At 45.8% G+C, this 19,277-nt stretch overlaps 1 protein-coding gene across 2 annotated transcripts in view; it reads right to left on the bottom strand.

Annotated features, from left to right (window-relative positions):
* drd4b (dopamine receptor D4b) overlaps positions 1-19,277 on the bottom strand; it is a 30,857-nt gene that overhangs the window by 4,227 nt on the left and 7,353 nt on the right. Inside the window, exon 3 of one of the 2 annotated variants that reach the window (XM_036981606.2) lies at positions 15,241-15,851. In XM_036981606.2, coding sequence (XP_036837501.2) covers positions 15,241-15,851 — 611 coding nt within the window. The remainder of the gene's footprint in view (positions 1-15,240; positions 15,852-19,277) is intronic. The other variant, XM_090223241.1, reaches the window with a different exon arrangement.

Raw genomic sequence — 19,277 nt, 5'->3', positions numbered from 1 at the left:
GCGCCCTAAAACTGTACCCTATTCCCTATGTAGTGCACTACTTTTGACTAGAACCGTCATAAACCTCTGGACAAAAGTAGTGCACTTAAATAGGGAATAGGCTGCTATTTGGGATATAATCTAGGTAGTACCAGCTCCTGAACAGGGAAGCTCTTCCTCCCTCTGGAACTGATACTGCAACCTAATAAGCTTAGTTTCCCTCTACAGCTGTGAATCAGAGCTTCCCTGGCCAGACACTTAATCAAGACCCACCAACCACCTACAGCTGTGAATCAGAGCTTCCCTGGACACTTAATCAAGACCCACCAACCACCTACAGCTGTGAATCAGAGCTTCCCTGGACACTTAATCAAGACCCACCAACCACCTATAGCTGTGAATCAGAGCTTACCTTGACACTTAATCAAGACCCACCAACCACCTACAGCTGTGAATCAGAGCTTCCCTGGCCAGACACTTAATCAAGACCCACCAACCACCTACAGCTGTGAATCAGAGCTTCCCTGGCCAGACACTTAATCAAGACCCACCAACCACCTACAGCTGTGGATCAGAGCTTCCCTGGACAGACACTTAACCAAGACCCACCAACCACCTACAGCTGTGAATCAGAGCTTCCCTGGCCAGACACTTGATCAAGACCCACCAACCACCTACAGCTGTGAATCAGAGCTTCCCTGGACAGACACTTGATCAAGACCACCAACCACCTACAGCTGTGAATCAGAGCTTCCCTGGACAGACACTTAATCAAGACCCACCAACCACCTACAGCTGTGAATCAGAGCTTCCCTGGACAGACACTTAATCAAGACCCACCAACCACCTACAGCTGTGAATCAGAGCTTCCCTGGCCAGACACTTAATCAAGACCCACCAACCACCTACAGCTGTGAATCAGAGCTTCCCTGGACAGACACTTAATCAAGACCCACCAACCACCTACAGCTGTGAATCAGAGCTTCCCTGGACACTTAATCAAGAGGCAACTGACAGTAGATAGAAGCCATTTGTCTGGAGTGTCTCCATGCGTTGTATGATTCATTGGTTAGGTGTTCATTGGACGAGGGGCTGAATTTATACCCTCAACTCTCTGGGAGGTGGAGAGACTTTACTCTTAAGAGACAGTCTGTCTTCCTCTGGAGAGACTTTACTCTTAAGAGACAGTCTGTCTTCCTCTGGAGAGACTTTACTCTTAATTAAGAGACAGTCTGTCTTCCTCTGGAGATACTATACTCTTAATTAAGAGACAGTCTGTCTTCCTCTGGAGAGACGTTACTCTTAATTAAGAGACAGTCTGTCTTCCTCTGGAGAGACGTTACTCTTAATTAAGAGACAGTCTGTCTTCCTCTGGAGAGACTTTACTCTTAAGAGAGTCTGTCTTCATCTAGAGAGACTTTACTCTTAAGAGACAGTCTGTCTTCATCTAGAGAGACTTTACTCTTAATTAAGAGACAGTCTGTCTTCCTCTGGAGAGACAGTCTGTCTTCATCTGGAGAGACTTTACTCTTAAGAGACAGTCTGTCTTCATCTAGAGAGACTTTACTCTTAATTAAGAGACAGTCTGTCTTCCTCTGGAGAGACAGTCTGTCTTCATCTGGAGAGACTTTACTCTTAAGAGACAGTCTGTCTTCCTCTGGAGATACTATACTCTTAATTAAGAGACAGTCTGTCTTCCTCTGGAGATAATATACTCTTAATTAAGAGACAGTCTGTCTTCCTCTGGAGATACTATACTCTTAATTAAGAGACAGTCTGTCTTCCTCTGGAGAGACGTTACTCTTAATTAAGAGACAGTCTGTCTTCCTCTGGAGAGACGTTACTCTTAATTAAGAGACAGTCTGTCTTCCTCTGGAGAGACGTTACTCTTAATTAAGAGACAGTCTGTCTTCCTCTGGAGATACTATACTCAATTAAGAGACAGTCTGTCTTCCTCTGGAGATACTATACTCTTAATTAAGAGACAGTCTGTCTTCCTCTGGAGAGACTTTACTCTTAAGAGACAGTCTGTCTTCCTCTGGAGAGACTTTACTCTTAATTAAGAGACAGTCTGTCTTCCTCTGGAGAGACTTTACTCTTAAGAGACAGTCTGTCTTCCTCTGGAGAGACTTTACTCTTAAGAGACAGTCTGTCTTCCTCTGGAGATACTATACTCTTAATTAAGAGACAGTCTGTCTTCCTCTGGAGAGACTTTACTCTTAAGAGACAGTCTGTCTTCCTCTGGAGATACTATACTCTTAATTAAGAGACAGTCTGTCTTCCTCTGGAGAGACGTTACTCTTAATTAAGAGACAGTCTGTCTTCCTCTGGAGAGACTTTACTCTTAATTAAGAGACAGTCTGTCTTCCTCTGGAGATACTATACTCTTAATTAAGAGACAGTCTGTCTTCCTCTGGAGATACTATACTCTTAATTAAGAGACAGTCTGTCTTCCTCTGGAGATACTATACTCTTAATTAAGAGACAGTCTGTCTTCCTCTGGAGATACTATACTCTTAATTAAGAGACAGTCTGTCTTCCTCTGGAGATACTATACTCTTAATTAAGAGACAGTCTGTCTTCCTCTGGAGATACTATACTCTTAATTAAGAGACAGTCTGTCTTCCTCTGGAGAGACGTTACTCTTAATTAAGAGACAGTCTGTCTTCCTCTGGAGATACTATACTCTTAATTAAGAGACAGTCTGTCTTCGTCTGGAGAGACAGTCTGTCTTCATCTGGAGAGACTTTACTCTTAAGGGACAGTCTGTCTTCATCTCCATGCATAAACGGGGGTGATCATTTTAATATCGATGTGGACCCCCCCCACAAGTCAAACACTTTGATGTCAGACACCCCCAAGATATGTCGGGCACGCCCTAGAGAGTATGGGCACCCCCCTAGAACATCCCAAAATGTCAGTTGGATTAACCTTCATAAATGTTTCCAATTTCCACTGGGTCATTTGAACCCTGCTTGCCAGTCCCTAACTCATCCGGAGCACCCCTGGAAGGATTCTGTGCTCCTTCCTTATTGAGCTTCCTTATTGAGCTTCCCTATTCCTTATTGAGCTTCCTTATTGAGCTTCCTTATTGAGCTTCCCCATAAAGCAATCAAACAATTACAGTCAACAAATGCTTTTTACAAATTGGAAACAGAAAATTGTCTGTCCTTTAACCCTTCGACAGAATAAGTGTTGTTGCCAAAGAGGAAAAATAGAGGATGTCTGTCTGTCTGTCTGTCTGTCTGTCTGTCTGTCTGTCTGTCTGTCTGTCTGTCTGTCTGTCTGTCTGTCTGTCTGTCTAGTAGGAGAGGATCTGATGTCTCTCTGTCTGTCTGTCTGTCTGTCTGTCTAGTAGGAGAGGATCGGATGTCTGTCTGTCTGTCTGTCTGTCTAGTAGGAGAGGATCTGATGTCTGTCTGTCTGTCTGTCTGTCTGTCTGTCTGTCTGTCTGTCTGTCTGTCTGTCTGTCTAGTAGGAGAGGATCTTCTGTCTGTCTGTCTGTCTGTCTGTCTGTCTGTCTGTCTGTCTGTCTGTCTGTCTGTCTGTCTGTCTGTCTGCCTGCCTGCCTGCCTGCCTGTCTGTCTGTCTGTCTGTCTGTCTGTCTGTCTGTATTAGCTAAATGCTTCTCCTTCCTTTCCCCTCTTATGTTCCCAACGTTCCGTGTAGAATCACTACCCTCAGTGACATCTTAATGTCTACCCTCAATGTAAAGAACAAGACCAACACGAACGCCGGCCGTGCACAGCCTCGTCTCTGACCGCAGAACAGACACATTTTTCTGTTCATTTCCCAACTATTTGACACCCAGCCGGGGATCTACTGAGTGGAGACGGCCGACATTGGTGTTGATCTGTGTTGTCTTCAACAGGAACCACCCTCACTGACTGCCTGGTGTTATGAGGGACAGCCTGTCGTGTCCCCAGCAGCGGGCCCTGCATGGTAAACTGTGTTTCCTGCTAATACTAATTGATGTGACGCTCTGAGTGTTACCTGATACCAACTGCCTCCTGTCCTGGGACACGATCAAATTTAAGGATCAACTTCAATTCAAAGTCAGCTGGAAAACAACCCTGATCTGTTTTAAAAAATATATTTTATATTTATTTTAATTTAACTAGGCAAGTCAGTTAGTTAAGAACAAATTCTTATTTTCAATGACGGCCTAGGAACAGCGGGTTAACTGCCTGTTCAGGGGCAGAACGACAGATTTGTACCTTGTCAGCTCGGGGGTTTGAACTTGCAACCTTCCGGTTACTAGTCCAACCACTAGTCTACCCTGCCGCCCCTCCACTCTAACCACTAGTCTACCCTGCCGCCCCTCCACTCTAACCACTAGGCTACCCTGCCGCCCCTCCACTCTAACCACTAGGCTACCCTGCCACCCCTCCACTCTAACCACTAGGCTACCCTGCCGCCCCTCCACTCTAACCACTAGGCTACCTGCCGCCCCTCCACTCTAACCACTAGTCTACCCTGCCACCCCTCCACTCTAACCACTAGGCTACCTGCCTCCCCTCCACTCTAACCACTAGGCTACCCTGCCGGCCCTCCACTCTAACCACTAGTCTACCCTGCCGCCACTCCACTCTAACCACTAGGCTACCCTGCCGCCCCTCCACTCTAACCACTAGGCTACCCTGCCGCCCCTCCACTCTAACCACTAGGCTACCCTGCCGCCCCTCCACTCTAAACACTAGGCTACGCTGCCGGCCCTCCACTCTAACCACTAGGCTACGCTGCCGCCCCTCCACTCTAACCACTAGGCTACGCTGCCGCCCCTCCACTCTAACCACTAGGCTACCCTGCCGCCCCTCCACCCCTCCACTCTAACCACTAGTCTACCCTACCGCCCCCCCACTCTAACCACTAGTCTACCCTGCCGCCCCTCCACTCTAACCACTAGTCTACCCTGCCGCCCCTCCACTCTAACCACTAGTCTACCCTGCCGCCCCTCCACTCTAACCACTAGGCTACGCTGCCGCCCCTCCACCCCTCCACTCTAACCACTAGTCTACCCTACCGCCCCTCCACTCTAACCACTAGTCTACGCTGCCGCCCCTCCACTCTAACCACTAGTCTACCCTACCGCCCCTCCACTCTAACCACTAGTCTACCCTGCCGCCCCTCCACTCTAACCACTAGTCTACCCTGCCGCCCCTCCACTCTAACCACTAGGCTACGCTGCCGCCCCTCCACCCCTCCACTCTAACCACTAGTCTACCCTACCGCCCCTCCACTCTAACCACTAGTCTACGCTGCCGCCCCTCCACTCTAACCACTAGTCTACCCTACCGCCCCTCCACTCTAACCACTAGTCTACCCTGCCGCCCCTCCACTCTAACCACTAGTCTACCCTGCCGCCCCTCCACTCTAACCACTAGGCTACGCTGCCGCCCCTCCACCCCTCCACTCTAACCACTAGTCTACCCTACCGCCCCTCCACTCTAACCACTAGTCTACCCTGCCGCCCCTCCACTCTAACCACTAGGCTACCCTGCCGCCCCTCCACTCTAACCACTAGTCTACCCTGCCGCCCCTCCACTCTAACCACTAGTCTACCCTGCCGCCCCTCCACTCTAACCACTAGGCTACCCTGCCGCCCCTCCACTCTAACCACTAGTCTACCTGCCGCCCCTCCACTCTAACCACTAGTCTACCCTGCCGCCCCTCCGCTCTAACCACTAGTCTACCCTGCCGCCCCTCCGCTCTAACCACTAGTCTACCCTGCCGCCCCTCCACTCTAACCACTAGGCTACCCTGATCTGTTGAACAGCAGCGATTCTTTTTTGTTTGTTCTTACTTTAAACTCTGTTTGTTTATTAGAAACGCAGATGGGCTTTTCACACTGCTGAAGCAAACCAAGCTTGTACAGAGCTGACCTGATTACGCAGATCACAATCATAGTTTCTGGAACTTTTGCTGACAATATCCACATTATGTTTGGATTGGGCATGGTACTGTGAAATGACTATCTGTGTAATGAGTCACCAACCCACCCACATGGTCTCCCACATAGATGACCAAAGACAGAGAGGAACATCCGTCAGTCTGGCTGGAGACTAATGAAGACATTTAACTCTCCTCAACACTTCCATCTGTTTCTGCTCATTAGTTGAAGCCGTGAACGAATCAGTAGGCACATCTATACTTAAACCTGTGGTCATGTGTGTCGTGGGGTTAAGACGATCCAAAGTGGTACATAATGTCTGGATTGAAGGCTTTAAGCTAAACTTAGTCAGGTAGAGAACGGTGGCCTAAAGTCACACTTCTAATAGGTCTACAGACCTTCTGTCAGACCTAGCATCTGATGTCTACAGACCTTCTGTCAGACCTAGCATCTGATGTCTACAGACCTTCTATTAGACCTAGCATCTGATGATTACAGACCTGTCTAACAGACCTTCTGTCAGACCTAGCATCTGATGTCTACAGATCTTCTGTCAGACCTAGCATCTGATGTCTACAGACCTTCTGTCAGACCTAGCATCTGATGACTACAGACCTGTCTAACAGACCTTCTGTCAGACCTAGCATCTGATGTCTACAGACCTTCTGTCAGACCTAGCATCTGATGTCTACAGACCTTCTGTCAGACCTAGCATCTGATGACTACAGACCTGTCTAACAGACCTTCTGTCAGACCTAGCATCTGATGTCTACAGACCTTCTGTCAGACCTAGCATCTGATGTCTACAGACCTTCTGTCAGACCTAGCATCTGATGTCTACAGACCTTCTGTCAGACCTAGCACCTGATGTCTACAGACTTTCTGTCAGACCTAGCATCTTATGTCTACAGACCTTCTGTCAGACCTAGCATCTGATGTCTACAGACCTTCTGTCAGACCTAGCATCTGATGACTACAGACCTTCTGTCAGACCTAGCATCTGATGACTACAGACCTTCTGTCAGACCTAGCATCTGATGACTACAGACCTTCTGTCAGATCTAGCATCTGATGACTACAGACCTTCTGTCAGACCTAGCATCTGATGACTACAGACCTTCTGTCAGACCTAGCATCTGATGACTACAGACCTTCTGTCAGACCTAGCATCTGATGACTACAGACCTTCTGTCAGACCTAGCATCTGATGACTACAGACCTTCTGTCAGACCTAGCATCTGATGACTACATACCTTCTGTCAGACCTAGCATCTGATGACTACAGACCTTCTGTTAGACCTAGCATCTGATGACTACAGACCTTCTGTCAGACCTAGTGTCTGATGACTACAGACCTTCTGTTAAACCTAGCATCTGATGACTATAGACCTTCTGTCAGACCTAGCGTCTGATGACTACAGACCTTCTGTCTAACAGACCTTCTGTTATACCTAGCGTCTGATGCCTACAGACCTTCTGTCTAACAGACCTTCTGTCAGATCTAGCATCTGATGACTACAGACCTTCTGTCAGACCTAGCATCTGATGACTATAGACCTTCTGTCAGACCTAGCATCTCATGACTACAGACCTTCTGTTAGACCTAGCATCTGATGACTACAGACCTGTCTAACAGACATTCTGTTATACCTAGCGTCTGATGCCTACAGACCTTCTGTCTAACAGACCTTCTGTCAGATCTAGCATCTGATGACTACAGACCTTCTGTCAGACCTAGCATCTGATGACTACAGACCTTCTGTTAGACCTAGCATCTGATGACTACAGACCTTCTGTCAGACCTAGTGTCTGATGACTACAGACCTTCTGTTAAACCTAGCATCTGATGACTATAGACCTTCTGTCAGACCTAGCGTCTGATGACTACAGACCTTCTGTCTAACAGACCTTCTGTTATACCTAGCGTCTGATGCCTACAGACCTTCTGTCTAACAGACCTTCTGTCAGATCTAGCATCTGATGACTACAGACCTTCTGTCAGACCTAGCATCTGATGACTATAGACCTTCTGTCAGACCTAGCATCTCATGACTACAGACCTTCTGTTAGACCTAGCATCTGATGACTACAGACCTTCTGTCAGACCTAGCATCTGATGACTACAGACCTTCTGTCAGACCTAGCATCTGATGTCTACAGACCTTCTGTCAGACCTAGCATCTGATGACTACAGACCTTCTGTCAGACCTAGCATCTGATGACTACAGACCTTCTGTCAGACCTAGCATCTGATGACTACAGACCTTCTGTCAGATCTAGCATCTGATGACTACAGACCTTCTGTCAGACCTAGCATCTGATGACTACAGACCTTCTGTCAGACCTAGCATCTGATGACTACAGACCTTCTGTCAGACCTAGCATCTGATGACTACAGACCTTCTTTCAGACCTAGCATCTGATGACTACAGACCTTCTGTCAGACCTAGCATCTGATGACTACAGACCTTCTGTCAGACCTAGCATCTGATGACTACATACCTTCTGTCAGACCTAGCATCTGATGACTACAGACCTTCTGTTAGACCTAGCATCTGATGACTACAGACCTTCTGTCAGACCTAGTGTCTGATGACTACAGACCTTCTGTTAAACCTAGCATCTGATGACTATAGACCTTCTGTCAGACCTAGCGTCTGATGACTACAGACCTTCTGTCTAACAGACCTTCTGTTATACCTAGCGTCTGATGCCTACAGACCTTCTGTCTAACAGACCTTCTGTCAGATCTAGCATCTGATGACTACAGACCTTCTGTCAGACCTAGCATCTGATGACTATAGACCTTCTGTCAGACCTAGCATCTCATGACTACAGACCTTCTGTTAGACCTAGCATCTGATGACTACAGACCTTCTGTCAGACCTAGCATCTGATGACTACAGACCTGTCTAACAGACATTCTGTTATACCTAGCGTCTGATGCCTACAGACCTTCTGTCTAACAGACCTTCTGTCAGATCTAGCATCTGATGACTACAGACCTTCTGTCAGACCTAGCATCTGATGACTACAGACCTTCTGTTAGACCTAGCATCTGATGACTACAGACCTTCTGTCAGACCTAGTGTCTGATGACTACAGACCTTCTGTTAAACCTAGCATCTGATGACTATAGACCTTCTGTCAGACCTAGCGTCTGATGACTACAGACCTTCTGTCTAACAGACCTTCTGTTATACCTAGCGTCTGATGCCTACAGACCTTCTGTCTAACAGACCTTCTGTCAGATCTAGCATCTGATGACTACAGACCTTCTGTCAGACCTAGCATCTGATGACTATATACCTTCTGTCAGACCTAGCATCTCATGACTACAGACCTTCTGTTAGACCTAGCATCTGATGACTACAGACCTTCTGTCAGACCTAGCATCTGATGACTACAGACCTGTCTAACAGACATTCTGTTATACCTAGCGTCTGATGCCTACAGACCTTCTGTCTAACAGACCTTCTGTCAGATCTAGCATCTGATGACTACAGACCTTCTGTCAGACCTAGCATCTGATGACTACAGACCTTCTGTAGTCATCAGATGCTAGGTCTGACAGAAGGTCTGTAGTCATCAGATGCTAGATCTGACATCATGGCCATGTTCTGTTATAATCTCCACCCGGCACAGCCAGAAGAGGACTGGCCATCCCACATATGCTCTCTCTAATTCTCTCTTTCTTTCTCTCTCTCGGAGGACCTGAGCCCTAGGACCATGCCCCAGGAATACCTGACATGATGACTCCTTGCTGTCCCCAGTCCACCTGACTGTGCTGCTGCTCCAGTTTCAACTATTCTGCCTTATTATTATTCGACCATGCTGATCATCTATGAACATTTGAACATCTTGACCATGTTTTGTTATAATCTCCACCCGGCACAGCCAGAAGAGGACTGGCCACCCCACATAGCCTGGTTCCTCTCTAGGTTTCTTCCTAGGTTTTGGCCTTTCTAGGAAGTTTTTCCTAGCCACGTGCTTCTACACCTGCATTGCTTGCTGTTTGGGGTTTTAGGCTGGGTTTCTGTACAGCACTTTGAGATATCAGCTGATGTACGAAGGGCTATATAAATACATTTGATTTGATTTGATTTGATTTCTGTCAGATCTAGCATCTGATGACTACAGACCTTCTGTTAGACCTAGCATCTGATGACTACAGACCTTCTGTCAGACCTAGCTTCTGATGACTACAGACCTGTCTAACAGACATTCTGTTATACCTAGCGTCTGATGCCTACAGACCTTCTGTCTAACAGACCTTCTGTCAGATCTAGCATCTGATGACTACAGACCTTCTGTCAGACCTAGCATCTGATGACTACAGACCTTCTGTCAGACCTAGCATCTGATGACTACAGACCTTCTGTCAGACCTAGCATCTGATGACTACAGACCTTCTGTCAGACCTAGCATCTGATGACTACAGACCTTCTGTCAGACCTAGCATCTGATGACTACAGACCTTCTGTCAGATCTAGCATCTGATGACTACAGACCTTCTGTCAGACCTAGCATCTGATGACTACAGACCTTCTGTCAGACCTAGCATCTGATGACTACATACCTTCTGTCAGACCTAGCATCTGATGACTACAGACCTGTCTACAGACCTTCTGTCAGATCTAGCATCTGATTAATACAGACCTCCTGTCAGACCTAGCATCTGATGACTACAGACCTTCTGTCAGACCTAACGTCTGATGACCACAAACCTTTACCTTAGTTATGTTGCCTGGGAAGTCTACAGGAGCCTACATGATAAAGTGTAGTCCCTCGTCATCAGTTTCTCCGATAAGATGCTACTGATGTCCAAGGGCTTTCCTAATTTGGGTTTAGTAAATACAGCCTCCTAGGTCTATTAGCTATGGGCTGGGTTTGATGACCTTTTGGTATGATTTGATTAGTAAATGTTTTTAACCTGTTTGACCTTTTGTTTTGTGTTGCTTGCCGACAACATGTAGTTGCTTATCAATAACTTTTCATTATTGATGAATAGTGCATAATAATTTAGCATCTGCTGTCAACACTGTAGCATTTTCCTAACAAGCTGTGTATCTGCTGTCAACACTGTAGCATTCTGTATTTTCCTAACAAGCTGTGTATCTGCTGTCAACACTGTAGCATTCTGCATTTTCCTAACAAGCTGTGTATCTGCTGTCAACACTGTAGCATTTTCCTAACAAGCTGTGTATCTGCAGTCAACACTGTAGCTTTTTCCTAACAAGCTGTGTATCTTCTGTAAACACTGTAGCATTCTGTATTTTCCTAACAAGCTGTGTATCTGCTGTAAACACTGTAGCATTCTGTATTTTCCTAACAGGCTGTGTATCTGCTGTCAACACTGTAGCATTCTGTATTTTCCTAACAAGCTGTGTATCTGCTGTCAACCCTGTAGCATTCTGTATTTTCCTAACAAGCTGTGTATCTGCTGTCAACACTGTAGCATTCTGTATTTTCATAACAAGCTGTGTATCTGCTGTCAACCCTGTAGCATTCTGTATTTTCCTAACAGGCTGTGTATCTGCTGTCAACACTGTAGCATTCTGTATTTTCCTAACAAGCTGTGTATCTGCTGTCAACACTGTAGCATTCTGTATTTTCCTAACAAGCTGTGTATCTGCTGTCAACCCTGTAGCATTCTGTATTTTCCTAACAAGCTGTGTATCTGCTGTCAACACTGTAGCATTCTGTATTTTCCTAACAAGCTGTGTATCTGCTGTCAACCCTGTAGCATTCTGTATTTTCCTAACAAGCTGTGTATCTGCTGTCAACACTGTAGCATTCTGTATTTTCCTAACAAGCTGTGTATCTGCTGTCAACCCTGTAGCATTCTGTATTTTCCTAACAGGCTGTGTATCTGCTGTCAACACTGTAGCATTCTGTATTCTCCTAACAAGCTGTGTATCTGCTGTCAACACTGTAGCATTCTGTATTTTCCTAACAAGCTGTGTATCGGCTGTCAACCCTGTAGCATTCTGTATTTTCCTAACAAGCTGTGTATCTGCTGTCAACACTGTAGCTTTTTCCTAACAAGCTGTGTATCTGCTGTCAACACTGTAGCATTCTGTATTTTCCTAACAAGCTGTGTATCTGCTGTCAACACTGTAGCATTCTGTATTTTCCTAACAAGCTGTGTATCTGCTGTCAACCCTGTAGCATTCTGTATTTTCCTAACAGGCTGTGTATCTGCTGTCAACACTGTAGCATTCTGTATTCTCCTAACAAGCTGTGTATCTGCTGTCAACACTGTAGCATTCTGTATTTTCCTAACAAGCTGTGTATCTGCTGTCAACCCTGTAGCATTCTGTATTTTCCTAACAAGCTGTGTATCTGCTGTCAACACTGTAGCATTCTGTATTTTCCTAACAAGCTGTGTATCTGCAGTCAACACTGTAGCTTTTTCCTAACAAGCTGTGTATCTGCTGTCAACACTGTAGCTTTTTCCTAACAAGCTGTGTATCTGCTGTCAACCCTGTAGCATTCTGTATTTTCCTAACAAGCTGTGTATCTGATGTCAACACTGTAACATTTTCCTAACAAGCTGTGTATCTGCTGTCAACACTGTAGCTTTTTCCTAACAAGCTGTGTATCTGCTGTCAACACTGTAGCTTTTTCCTAACAAGCTGTGTATCTGCTGTCAACACTGTAGCTTTTTCCTAACAAGCTGTGTATCTGCTGTTAACCCTGTAGCATTCTGTATTTTCCTAAAAGGCTGTGTATCTGCTGTCAACACTGTAGCATTTTCCTAACAAGCTGTGTATCTGATGTCAACACTGTAGCATTTTCCTAACAAGCTGTGTATCTGCTGTCAACACTGTAGCATTCTGTATTTTCCTAACAAGCTGTGTATCTGCTGTCAACACTGTAGCATTCTGTATTTTCCTAACAAGCTGTGTATCTGCTGTCAACACTGTAGCATTTTCCTAACAAGCTGTGTATCTGCTGTCAACACTGTAGCATTCTGTATTTTCCTAACAAGCTGTGTATCTGCTGTCAACACTGTAGCATTTTCCTAACAAGCTGTGTATCTGCTGTCAACACTGTAGCATTCTGTATTTTCCTAACAAGCTGTGTATCTGCTGTCAACACTGTAGCATTCTGTATTCTCCTAACAAGCTGTGTATCTGCTGTCAACACTGTAGCATTCTGTATTTTCCTAACAAGCTGTGTATCTGCTGTCAACCCTGTAGAATTCTGTATTTTCCTAACAAGCTGTGTATCTGCTGTCAACCCTGTAGAATTCTGTATTTTCCTAACAAGCTGTGTATCTGCTGTCAACACTGTAGCATTCTGTATTTTCCTAACAAGCTGTGTATCTGCTGTCAACACTGTAGCATTCTGTATTTTCCTAACAAGCTGTGTATCTGCTGTCAACACTGTAGCATTCTGTATTTTCCTAACAAGCTGTGTATCTGCTGTCAACACTGTAGCATTCACTGTACATTAGAAAGGTCGTTTCTCCCATTAATCATTTAAAAATAAAAGTAGCACATGGCAGTAGGCACACCACACTTACCGTTCTACCTAAAAAAAAATGATATTTGGTTGTCCTATTCCAAGCAGAACCCTTTGGGTTCCATGTAGAACCCTTTTTTTTCACAGAGGGTTCTACCCGGAACCCCCAAAAAAAGGTTATTCCAAAGAGTTCTCCTATTAGAACAGCCAAATGACCTCTTTCTGAAATTCTTTTGAAAAGTGTGAAGCAGTTCATTGTGACGGATCAGGAAGCCATGAGAGCACTGCAGGACACAGCACCTTTTTTTATAGAAGGGTTTTTTGTTGTTTTTCTCTCACCGATGAAGATGAAGGATGTGCCACCAGCATCCACCACTCAAACATAGTGCATGTTTCATTAAAAATGCACCTCATATCAGCCTGACACTGAGAAAATGACTCAACCACCTCAAATTATTCATGAATGATGACGCTGTGGCCAAAAGTGAATAAGTTCAGAAATGAGAGATGGAGAATTCCCCCGAGGTATATCACTGCATCATTTCCATTTAAACCGTTACGGCCCCCTTAATCAATGTCCAGGTCAGTGTGACTCCAGAGAAACACAATACTCTCCCAGTGGACCAAACTGGATGACATCCTTTCAACCAGCACGGCCTGCTGGGTATTTTATCCTTTTCATCACTTCATCTCATGATTTAACATTTCTATCAGTTTCCAGGTTCTGGTTTGATGAACGTTATCCTCCATTAAGCAGGTCAGTGAATCAGAAGCTGGAAACACAATACTTTCATCATTTTATAAATGTAGCCTGTCATTATAACTGGAGAACCGGTTCCCAGTACTATCTGATAGTGACTGTCTAGTCTAGCTTTTAGGGCTCCCAACGTGTGTGTTTTAATTATATATTTCATTTTTTATTTTATTTAAGCCGTTGGAGAAAGCAATGTGTGCTTTGAGGCCAGCCATAAGGGGTTTATACAGTATGAACCCAAAACATGCATTTGAACCAGGTCTAATCACGACCAGTTAGAACCTACCCTATGAGCCCTCAGTAGAACCTACCCTATGAGCCCTCAGTAGAACCTACCCTATGAGCCCTCAGTAGAACCTACCCTATGAGGCCTCAGTAGAACCTACCCTATGAGGCCTCAGTAGAACCTACCCTATGAGCCCTCAGTAGAACCTACCCTATGAGCCCTCAGTAGAACCTACCCTATGAGCCCTCAGTAGAACCTACCCTATGAGGCCTCAGTAGAACCTACCCTATGAGCCCTCAGTAGAACCTACCCTATGAGCCCTCAGTAGAACCTACCCTATGAGGCCTCAGTAGAACCTACCCTATGAGCCCTCAGTAGAACCTACCCTATGAGGCCTCAGTAGAACCTACCCTATGAGCCCTCAGTAGAACCTACCCTATGAGCCCTCAGTAGAACCTACCCTATGAGCCCTCAGTAGAACCTACCCTATGAGCCCTCAGTAGAACCTACCCTATGAGCCCTCAGTAGAACCTACCCTATGTGCCCTCAGTAGAACCTACCCTATGAGCCCTCAGTAGAACCTACCCTATGAGGCCTCAGTAGAACCTACCCTATGAGGCCTCAGTAGAACCTACCCTATGAGCCCTCAGTAGAACCTACCCTATGAGGCCTCAGTAGAACCTACCCTATGAGCCCTCAGTAGAAAAGAGAAAGGGGGAGAAGCAGAGATGGGGACAGTCACAAACACTTGAAACTTGATTCTGGACTCATAGGACTCTGACTCGGAAGTTTGAAGGAAACCTTTGTAAGTTTTTGACAGGTTTGAGGGGAACTTATTCGTTTTTGACAAGTCAGGGGAGCCTTTTGTGAGTTTTTTGACAACTTTTTGACAAGTCTGTAACTTTAATCTGTGGCACTTACCCACCACAACTGGAAGAACCCTCATGGCCTTCCTCTCCCTGCCGTTGATCTTGGCTCGCTTCCTCTTCTGCGGCGGCTTCTGCTGGTAGGAGATAGACGGCACGGAGCTGATCCTCTCCCTGTACGCCGAGGGGAACGGGGGGCAGTCTGGCTGCAGATAGTCATCGGTATCCTCCAGCCCCAGCCGGGCCTGAGCCAGGTCCCTCTCGATGATCCTGGGCAGGGGCATGGGCAGCGGCCCGGGGATGGTCCCTGAGGTCGGCATGGCGGCGGCTGCGGCTGCATGCTGAAGCTTCCTGCATGTCTGGATGCTGTTCCTCAGCTTGGCCTTGCGCGCCTCCTCCCACCTCTTCAGGCCCTGGAACATGCCGAAGTAGAGGAGGAGCATGATGGGACAGGGGATGAAGAAGGAGCAGACAGAGGAGTAAATCACGTAGTTGTCATCTTCCAGTTTACACTCGGTGGGGTCCCGGTGTGGGATGTTGTTGATACCCAACATGACTGGGGAGGCCACGGCCAGGGCTATGAGCCAGGTGCCTGACAGCAGGATGATCTGACGCTGGTCAACGTGCTTCCTGTTGTAGTTCAGAGGGATTGACACGGCAATGAACCTGAGGGAAAGGGGGTGAGTGAGAGAGAGAATTACATTTACATGGAATGAACTACAGGACAAAATACAAATCCTCCAACCCAAAAAGGCCTGTGGTGTTGATGGTTTCCTAAATGAAATGATGAAATATACAGACCACAAGCTCAATTTGGCTATTATTAAACTCTTTAACATCATCCTCAGCTCTGGTATCTCCCCCAATATTTGGAACCAAGGACTGATCACCCCAATCCACAAAAGTGGAGACAAATTTGAACCCAATAACTACCGTGGGATATGCGTCAACAGCAACCTTGGGAAAAACCTCTGCATTATCATTAACACCAGATGTGTACATTTCCTCCCTCAGCAAAAAGAATGTACTGAGCAAACGTCAAATGGGCTTTTTTTTAAAACCAAATGACCGTACGACAGACCACGTATTCACCCTGCACACCCTAATTGACAAACAAACATGTAAAGTTCTCTCGTACTTTGTTGATTTCAAAAAAGCTTGACTCAATTTGGCATGAGGGTTGTACAAATGAATGGAAAGTGGTGTTGGGGGAAGAACATCCGACATTATAAAATGCATGTACACAAACAAGTGCGCAGTTAAAATTGGCAAAAAAACTAACATTTATTTCCACAGGAAAGACAGACACCAAATTGAGACTCTGCACGCAGAATTCTGCAAAAATATCCTCCATGTACAACGTAGAACACCAAATAATGCATGCAGAGCAGAATTAGGCCGATACCCACTAATTATCAAAATCCAGAAAAGAGCCGTTAAATTCTACCTAAAAGGAAGCGATTCCCAAACCTTCCATAACAAAGCCATCACCTACAGAGAGATGAACCTGGAGAAGAGTCCCCTAAGCAAGCTGGTCCTGGGGCTCTGTTCACAAACACAAACACACCCCACAGAGCCCCAGGACAGCAGCACAATTAGACCCAAACAAATCATGAGAAAACAAAAATATAATTACCTAACACATTGGAAAGAATTAACAAAAAAACAGAGCAAACTAGAATGCTATTTGGCCCTAAACAGAGAGTACACAGTGGCAGAGTAATGAGTACACAGTGGCAGAGTAATGAGTACGCTGAGAGTCGGGAAGCAAGTTCAGGGAGGGAGTGTTTTAATAAATAAATGCAACTAAATACAAAACAAGAAACACAAACAACACACAGACATGACACTGGAACAGAAACAATAATGCCTGGGGAAGGAACCAAAGAGAGGGACATATATAGGGAAGGAACCATAGGGAGAGACATATATAGGGATGGAACCAATGGGAGGGACATATATAGGGAAGGAACCAAAGGGAGGGACATATATAGGGAAGGAACCAAAGGGAGGGACATATATAGGGAAGGAACCAAAGGGAGGGACATATATAGGGAAGGAACCAAGGGGATTGACATATATAGGGAAGGAACCAAAGGGAGAGACATATATAGGGAAGAAACCAAAGGGAGGGACATATATAGGGAAGGAACCAAAGGGAGGGACATAGATAGGGAAGGAACCAAAGGGAGGGATATAGATAGGGAAGGAACCAAAGGGAGGGACATAGATAGGGAAGGAACCAAAGGGAGGGACATATATAGGGAAGGAACCAAAGGGAGGGACATAGATAGGGAAGGAACCAAAGGGAGGGACATAGATAGGGAAGGAACCAAAGGGAGGGACATAGATAGGGAAGGAACCAAAGGGAGAGACATATATAGGGAAGGGACCAAAGGGAGGGACATATATAGGGAAGGAACCAAAGGAGGGACATAGATAGGGAAGGAACCAAAGGGAGAGACATATATAGGGAAGGAACCAAAGGGAGGGACATATATAGGGAAGGAACCAAAGGGAGGGACATAGATAGGGAAGGAACCAAAGGGAGTGACATATATAGGGAAGGAACCAAAGGGAGTGACATATATAGGGAAGGAACCAAAGGGAGGGACATATATAGGGAAGGAACCAAAGGGAGGGACTTATATAGGGCAGGAACCAAAGAGAGGGACATATATAGGGAAGGAACCATAGGGAGGGACATATATAGGGAAGGAACCAAAGGGAGTGACATATATAGGGAAGGAACCAAATGGAGGGACATATATAGGGAAGGAACCAAAGAGAGAGACATATATAGGGAAGGAACCAAAGGGAGAGACATATATAGAGAAGGAACCAAAGGGAGTGACATATATATAGGGAAGGCACCAAATGGAGGGACATATATAGGGAAGGAACCAAAGGGAGGGACATATATAGGGAAGGAACCAAAGGAAGTGACATATATAGGGAAGGAACCAAAGGGAAGGACATATATAGGGAAGGAACCAAAGGGAGGGACATAGATAGGGAAGGAACCAAAGGGAGAGACATATATAAGGAAGGAACCAAAGGGAGGGACATAGATAGGGAATGAACCAAAGGGAGGGACATAGATAGGGAAGGCACCAAATGGAGGGACATAGATAGGGAAGGAACCAAAGGGAGGGACATATATAGGGAAGGAACCAAAGGGAGGGACATAGATAGGGAAGGTACCAAAGGGAGTGACATATATATAGGGAAGGCACCAAAGGGAGAGACATAGATAGGGAAGGTAATCAGGGAGGTGATGGAGTCCAGGTGAGTCTGATGAAGCGCAGGTGTATCACGATCATCGAATGTAAAATCTTCTTCTAGAGACTCTTTAGTGACAAAGGACCTTTACCTACAGTATGACCTTTACCTACAGTATGACCTTTACCTACAGTATGACCTTTACCTACAGTATGACTCTTTACCTACAGTATGACCTTTACCTACAGTATGACCTTTACCTACAGTATGACCCTTTACCTACAGTATGACCCTTTAGAAGTAGAGACTCAGGAGGTAGAGAGGTCAACACCATTAGAAGTAGAGAGACTCAGGAGGTAGAGGGGTCAACACCATTAGAAGTAGAGAGACTCAGGAGGTAGAGGGGTCAACACAATTAGAAGTAGAGACTCAGGAGGTAGAAGGGTCAACACCATTAGAAGTAGAGAGACTCAGTAGGTAGAAGGGTCAACACCATTAGAAGTAGAGAGACTCAGGAGGTAGAGGGGTCAACACCATTAGAAGTAGAGAGACTCAGGAGGTAGAGGGGTCAACACAATTAGAAGTAGAGACTCAGGAGGTAGAAGGGTCAACACCATTAGAAGTAGAGAGACTCAGTAGGTAGAGGGGTCAACACCATTAGAAGTAGAGACTCAGGAGGTAGAGGAGTCAACACCATTAGAAGTAGAGACTCAGTAGGTAGAAGGGTCAACACCATTAGAAGTAGAGACTCAGGAGGTAGAGGGGTCAACACCATTAGAAGTAGAGAGACTCAGGAGGTAGAGGGGTCAACACCATTAGAAGTAGAGAGACTCAGGAGGTAGAGGGGTCAACACCATTAGAAGTAGAGAC

The sequence above is a fragment of the Oncorhynchus mykiss genome, chromosome 26 (assembly GCF_057628025.1).
Source record: "Oncorhynchus mykiss isolate SJ-2025 chromosome 26, ASM5762802v1, whole genome shotgun sequence".
Taxonomy (NCBI): domain Eukaryota; kingdom Metazoa; phylum Chordata; class Actinopteri; order Salmoniformes; family Salmonidae; genus Oncorhynchus; species Oncorhynchus mykiss.
This window is presented reverse-complemented; position numbering and strand designations above follow the sequence as displayed.